This window comes from Hipposideros armiger, unplaced genomic scaffold, assembly GCF_001890085.2.
Source record: "Hipposideros armiger isolate ML-2016 unplaced genomic scaffold, ASM189008v1 scaffold_493, whole genome shotgun sequence".
In the NCBI taxonomy this organism is placed as follows: Eukaryota; Metazoa; Chordata; class Mammalia; order Chiroptera; family Hipposideridae; genus Hipposideros; species Hipposideros armiger.
Genome location: NW_017731843.1, coordinates 588,072 through 595,775, shown reverse-complemented (window position 1 = coordinate 595,775; position 7,704 = coordinate 588,072). Strand labels below are relative to the sequence as shown.

General features: G+C 47.4%; 1 protein-coding gene across 1 annotated transcript in view; it reads right to left on the bottom strand.

The window, feature by feature from the left end:
• The window catches only part of CAPN13 (calpain 13), an 83,063-nt gene that overhangs the window by 40,394 nt on the left and 34,965 nt on the right, over nt 1-7,704 (bottom strand). Inside the window, exons 5-6 of the mRNA XM_019667280.1 lie at nt 3,604-3,740; nt 567-652 (exon numbers count right to left, since the gene is read on the bottom strand). Coding sequence (XP_019522825.1) covers nt 567-652; nt 3,604-3,740 — 223 coding nt within the window. The remainder of the gene's footprint in view (nt 1-566; nt 653-3,603; nt 3,741-7,704) is intronic.

Genomic DNA, 7,704 nt, shown 5'->3' with positions numbered 1-7,704 from the left:
CATTCCCATTCTCAGACCTATCTCCCCAGAATTATCAGGGAGACAAGACAACTTTCCTGAAGGTAACATAGGTGAAGACGCCAAGGCCAGTGGCAGTGGGGACGTTCCTACTAAAGTCTTCTTTCTGGTAATGCAAAGCCACAGGGGGGTCAGAGGCCTGGGTCTATCCATGCAGCTGCCTCTAGTGGGGCCTGCAAGTTTAGACAAGACTCTTCCCTTCCTGGTCCTCAGCCTTTCACCTGGAAACGGTGAGGTTGACTGGATCAGCTCTGGGGGCTGTCTTCATGTAAATTCACCCAGCAAACATAAATATATCAAGCAGCCACTATAAGCAGGTCACCGTCCCAGGCACAAATGTCATGTATGGCTTAGAAAGTCTTTTATTAAAGAAAGCTAAGGGTATACAGAACAAAAGTCATTCTACAGGATCAACCTTGTGACTGGTCTCAACTTGTTATCAAACTGGTTTTAGATCTTATCTCTCCCTCCCTCTCTCTGACACAGGGTCACGCCAGGTACTACACTCTTATCTCTGGGGTGTTTGCTTTGTCAACCACGAAGCCTACCTTTGATCATGATTATGCCCTGCTGTGTCTGAGTGTCTGCCTTTCTTGATTTCCCACAGTTATTCTGGTTTCTGGTGCTGAGGACACTGGACGTTCACAAAGACTAGAGTTCTGGAGCCCATTTCTGAGCCCATCAGCATGACCACCTGGTGATTCACTCAGGGGTTCTCTCTGGCTTCAAAGAAGGCTGTACCAGAGCCATTCCAGAGAAGCAGCTGCCAGGCTTGGGCCCATCACTTCTGGCCCCCTGCCTCGCTGTCTGTGGGCCTCATCTGATGTCTTGTACCTACACTGTTCTGCAGTCACCACACAGACACCCAAAGCAAGGGACAGGACCCGCGGCCAGCAGCCCCTCTCCACAGACTTCTCTCTGCCACTGTCTCTCTGCCATGCCCACAAAGCCTGTCCTGGAGGCAGCTGGATGGTTTGAGAAGGAGCTATCTCTCTACTTTACAAACATAAGCTCATGAGTCCTGTTGATGCTTCAGGAACATGGCAGCTATTCTTAGCCCCCTTTGCTGACAGGAGATAGAAAGGGAAGGAAACAGAGAGAACTATGTTCCCCATACCTGTCACTATGCTGTGTCACCTGAACCCAGGAATTCTGAGAGAAACTTGTTCTCATCCCTCTGCATCAGAGTCATTTAGGGAAAATGTCCGTCTTTCCAGAAATGATATGAATGAGGGAAGAATTCCGATGTCCAAATCAGAGCCAGAAAGGATGTTGAAATGCTGCAATTCTTAACTGCGGATGAGGATAATATACAACCTACCAGATCGTATCCCCCAACCTCCTCTCTATTTTAGGACATCAGGGGAGAAAACTCTGAAAACATAGATTCCCCTGCCCCCTCAACATACGCACATCTGATTGCCTTGACCAATGCATTTCCAGACTCTCCAGCTATGAGGACAGTTGAAAGTTTAAAGTCCACAGGTTCCCTCGGTATTGCCTACACACGCAGAGGGAAAGAAGGCCATCTCCAGCTGGATGGCTGGGTTCTCCATGTCTGTGCTGTGGTCCCTACTGAGTTCCACAGAAACAAGACGGCAAATCCTTTTCCAACAGGACTGACAGTATGGAGGAATGAAGGGAAAGCACATGACTAGGGAGAATAGTTATCATTCCAGCTTGGCCTCAAACTCCCTGTGACCTTGGGAAAGTCATTTCACCATTCTGAGCCTCAGTTTCCTCATATCTCAAAAAAGAAAGGTAAGGTTTGATGCTGACAGTGGTTGCTTCCAGCTCTGATATGCTATAATTCGATTTGATTCATTCCTGCATTTTATAACTTCCTTCTTTAGATGAAGGGAAAAGCTTTTAAACAGCTTAATAGTTTGAAACATTTTATCCTCTGTTAGATTTCTCTAGGCAGTGGAATGTGGATTCCCGGTCCAGTTTCCCATTTCTTTTCAAGCTGAATGATTGCCTTAGGTCAGCTGTTAACAAATGGGGTCAGAGTCATCATTTCATTCTGCAAGCTTTCTAATTCTCCCAGTGAGCTGCCAGGCTCCCCCACCTTTCACACAGGAAAAAACAAGGCCCTGAAGTGGTGAGGCCTGACTCCATACTGGAAGGATAATGGTAGTGTTTGTGTAAGTAGCTTAGATGTGAATTAACCTCCCCAAACATATGGATTGGTTCAACAACCTTGACTGTTATCTGGGCTTCATTCTCAAATGTTAATGAACAGCTCTTCTTGATACTGGAAATGAGCAACTGCTTGAGTTTTTTACAAGTTGCCTCAAAAGGAAGAATGTAAAATAGAGGAGGTCTTGAGATGTCTTGCTGTTCAGATTTTGACCTCCATAAGGACAGGGGCTTGGGTAGTCTGTGGGGTTATCACCGCTCTTCAGGGCCCAGGACAGGATGGGCAGGGTCTTCGGTCTTGCTAAATGAGGCCCCCTGATAAAATGACTGAAGACCTCAGCAGATTCAGGCTAGACACTTACTCCTGCCATCACATCACTATTCAAAGCGTTGGCATCCCCTTTTGTAAAATGAGGGGTTGGTTAGAACAATCTTTGGGAAATCTGATTCAGTAACACTCTTCACTATCCATTTTCTCCCAGAAGGGGTGGTCCTCTGTCTTTTTGTCTCCTAGTGTTGATTTCTAACTCTGATGTGCCCCTCACCTGTGTGGGTCTTTATGACAGGGACTTCACACACACACACACACACACACACACACACACACACACACACACACACACAGAGACACACACACACTTGCACACACCCACTTGAGCCAGTCTGAGAGTTTCTATCTAGTGCCAAGCACAGTGCCTGGCCTATGCTTAAATGCTCAGTAAACATCTGTTGAGTAAAAGCAACCTGTGAATTACAGTGTTTATAGTCCTTCAGTTTGTCAACACCAGAAGATAGCCCCTGAATCACAGTGTTTGGCCCATATGATAACAAGTAAATCCTGTCCTGCACCCCCCATATAAATACAATCTCATAGCAGCTACATCAGGTCCCCACTGCCCCAACCTCACTTTGAGCCTTCCTACTTCTAGGTCTCTGCTCAATTTATCCCCATTGTTGGGGATGCCTCCCCCACATATCTCCTCTGCCCCTGCTAAAGTCTATCCATCTTTCAAGGCCTTACTCAATGCATCTTCTCTGTATAGCCTCAGCCTGACTCTGTGAGTTTGAAAGTCAGAATTATTTTCTTTCTTCTGCACTCTCAGCCAACTATGACCATGATATTATATTTTATTTGGGCCCTTATACCAGCCCTTGCAATAATACCATTGTCAGTGCATATCTCTGTCCAGCCCTGCCAGGCCCACCCCTTGCTAAGTGCCTCTGGGTCCTTCCCAACAGCCTGAACACAGCCTTGCACACAGCAATTGTTTATGGAGGATGTCCAGCTAGGTGGCAAAGGTTCTGATGCTCCCAGGGGCATCCCTTGCATTCAGCAAAGCTGCCCCAAATCTCAGGGCCGGCTGGTGGGGAGCATCTGTCAGGGCAAGCAGCTGACAGGCAGGGCCAGCATCAAGGCCCTGGGCTGAAGGGCAGACCCATCCTTACTTGGCATAAGCTTTCTCCAGCAGGCAGGGCCAAAACTCGTGGTTCCTGTAGAAAGGATGCACGAAGAGGCACCCATTGTCCCCTACAGGGAGGCGATCATCAACCACCACTTCCACCCAATGGCCACACTTCCAGAACTGGAAGAGAGATGAATATATAGCTCAGTACAACTGGGGCAGGAGGAAACTCCTGGACCCTCAATCCATGCCAAAAGATAACGACCGTCACCATGCAACCCCCACGATGCATAAATGAACTCCATCCAGAACAAATCTCATCCCATGTTGATGGATAGAGGATGGGCATGTCATCTTCACTGGCAGATGGAAATAGTGAGTCACAGACCAAGTCAGTCAAGGAAAATATTAGCAGAAAAGAAGGAGACTTGGGTTTTAGTTGGACTTTGCTACTTACTCTGGCCTCACTTTGGCAAGTCCTTTGTGAGCTCCAAATATGAGACTCTCCAGGTACAGCTTGCGCACAAAATGGCAGCAGGGGAAGCAGACGCAGAGTAACAATGGGCAATGGCAGATATAGGTGCTCTCCTGGGGAAAGGAGAGCCTGCTGGGAGCTGAAGGCTTGAGGGAGGAGGCTGGGCTTAAGCAGGTGGAGAGGAGATAGGGAAGACATCCCAGATGGCAGGGACAGCATGGGCAAAGGCCTGGAGGCTGAGTGATGAGAAGTGCTCAGGAGGACGGAGCAGTTACAGCCTTACTCTGGCTCTACCATCAGAGGAGCAGAAATGAAACCGGCTGGCACTGCTACTGCTAAGAGCGCAAATGAAGCAGATGTTCCTCTCCAAAACAGACTGTTTTAATCTTCAGCATTCAACTCTTAATGGTTCACCCGGGACATCGCCAAATGAAGAAAATTCATAACAAAGCCAGCCTTTTGGACTTCGTTCGCTGGTCTCCCCTGTGCTGGAGAAGCTGCAGGGCTTCCAGCTTCAGGCCTGAACCTTGACGAAGGCAAGTCTCTGACAGGTGGGTCTGGAATAAAGCTGGGAGGATGCAATCTATCATCTGCTCAGCGGTGACAGGAAGCCATCCCCATGGCCTTTTTTACAGCTGGATGTCCCAGATGTCGGGCTATTGCATCAGCTAAAGACATATTTTTAAAGCAGAGATGATGACCAAGACAGAGATGTCAGTGGAAACAAAGCAAAGAAGGTGTTTTCACGGTCACTGAAGGACCAGAGCATTGCAGCTGGTTCCAGGGCAGCTGTAGATTTGTGTCCCTATTGCAGTAATACACATAGGCAGGTGAGGTCGACAGCCAGCTGGGATGCTATTGGGGGAGATCATGAAATGTGGCTGAAGCACAAAGGAAAGCTAATCCCAGCTTCCAGAAAGGGGTACTGGAATGACAGCCCAATCTGGATTAGGATTTAAGGGAATAGCAAATTGTAGTGCACAGTATTGTCAGTAGAACTGTGCTCGAGTCCTGGTTTTGCCTTTAGTTATCTGAGCAACAGACATTGGGTAAGACACTTAATGTTCTGTGACTCAGTTTCCTCATCTGTCCAATGGTGGTAAGAGTAAGAACTGCCTCATAGGGCTGTGATTGGGATCAGATGAGATTGTGAAAGCAATATTATAGTTTGAAAATAGGAACTGTTTTTTGTTAGCCTTTTTGATCAGCACCTAGGATAGTTCCTGGTGCAGAGTAGGCCATCAAGAATGGGTGAGTCCTGGCTCCAATGAGCTCCTTTGGTTGGTTCCCCCTTAGAAATTACCCTCACCTCCATCTTCCCCCACCAAACTTGCTCTTCCTATACAAAGGGAATATCACATAGAATCATTGTCCCCAGACAGGATGCAAATGGCCTAACTAGTGGTCTAGAATGAGGTCAGAGAGCTAGTTCACCTCTCTGGGTGAGGAGGACTGGCATCTGGATAATGTCTGCACCCTCCAAAAAGCATGCTGGTGCCATTTTGTCAACACCCAAGTGTCTGATGGAAACCAGAAGTGTCTTGGGCAAAGCATCCAAGTTGCATGGGCACTGGGCCCTTTCCAGAGAGCAGTGCCCAAGCTCAGACTGATGAGAAGAGATGTACGAAGGTCAGCACTGCAGCTGTTTCTAGGGAACTATGGGACTTTCTTCAACACCCAGGAGGACAGAGTGTGTCCTGCCGGGGTCACAGGTTGTCCTAACCACCTATCACTCCACCAACACTTGCAGCCCTGAAGTGAGCTCACACACAGCTGAGCCCTGCATCCTCTAGTTCATTCCTCAGTGTGATCCTTGGACCAGCAACATCAGTGTCACCTGAGCACTTGTTAGAAGACCTCATATGCAAATAATTGGACTGCAGGAAGAGAAAACAGGATAAAGGAGGATATCTGGAAAAAACAGAGAGAAATTTGAGCAGAAAAAGGAGGCAGGGTTTCAGAATGGAAGGGCTCATTGAATTCCAGAAAAGATTAACTTTAAAAAGGCATAATCTGGACATATTCCAAAGAAATTTCTAAACACTAAGGAGAGATAACCTCTTATAAAATTGCAGTCTGAAAGAACACATTGCATACAAAGTCAAGAGCATAGATTAGCATTGGATTTTTCTTCTGTAACATCGGAAGCTATAAGACAATGAAATAAGGTTTATAGACTCCTGAGGAAAGGGGATGTAATCCAAGAATCCTAAACCCAACCAAAAATCTTTCTTAGGTAAGAGCAAATGAACAACACTCATGTAATCTGAGGAAATCATTCAAGGGACTACTCCTACCTAATGAAAATGAAATTAGAACAAAAGTCTTAAGGGGAAATGAAGGGTGAAATAAATAATAGTGAACAATGAGTTTTAAATATGTTTTGTACAAGGAACATACTTATAACATGACAATGAAATTGATAATGAAGAGATAAGCAAAGACAGAACAGGGATATGCAAATAATAGGAAGCTGGGGTAGCAATATGAATATCAGATAAAGGGGAATTCAAGGCCCACAAGCATTACATATATCAAAGAGNTGTGATGGGGAACATTTTATGTGGCCCCTCTGAGCCCATCCTCCTCTGTAAGTGAATTCTGTGATTCCTATCTCAGAGGGAGGGCTGTTATGAGGGTGAAATGGCATGGCCTCAATAAAGTGCAGTATCGGGGCTCCCTGACAGTTGCTTGGCCACTTCCCTTCCTCGCTGAATGGGCCAGGCTTGAACCAGTTTAAAGGGATTCGTGTTCTACTCACCCCCACTGGGGTACCACAGGCCATCAGGGATCCCGCCTTGGCAGCTGTCTTCACCATCATTACCAGGTTGGAACGGGAGGAGTGCAGGTCGATGCTGGTGACCACCCCTCCTGTGAGGTCCACTAGGGCATCAGGGAGGTGGCCGTTGTGCAGGTTCTCGTAGGACCCGTGTAACCTAGGAGGGGAAAGCCAGACCAAAACCCATGCAGTGCCTTTGGTGAGGCACTCCAGGAAGGGAGGCTGCTCACCTGACTTCTGCGTATTTCCCAGGTGAAGAGCTGCCTGACCCGCCCCCGGACCATGGCCACCCACCTTCCATTCACCTGATGGAGAGTCTAGCGATGTGCCATCCTCGCCCCTGTCTTTCCCCTGAGCAGCCCCACAATTGGCAGTATTGTGTAGTGGTTAGGTGTGCAGGTACTGGGGCCACAGGCCAGCGGTCAGATCCCAACCTCACCACACATTTAGCTGCTTGACCTTGGGCAAGTTACTTAACCTCATGGGGCTGGACTTAGCATAGTCCCTGGTTTATGGCAAGCCCTTAACAAATATTGGATATTATTATGATGAGGATCCACTGTTTCCTGTTCAGTTTATTGACAATGATAAGTGCTTACTGTGTGCAGGATGCCATGCTAGGCACTGAGCATTCAAGGATGAATGAGACCCCATTCCTGCCTTCAAAGACCTCCCAGTCAGTAGCCCTGATCCCAGCTGTGGCCACAAGTAGCCTCCATTCCCACTCTGTCCAAACCTTGATCCAGAATTCTCATTCCCATTCTCAGACCTATCTCCCCAGAATTATCAGGGAGACAAGACAACTTTCCTGAAGGTAACATAGGTGAAGACGCCAAGGCCAGTGGCAGTGGGGACGTTCCTACTAAAGTCTTCTTTCTGGTAATGCAAAG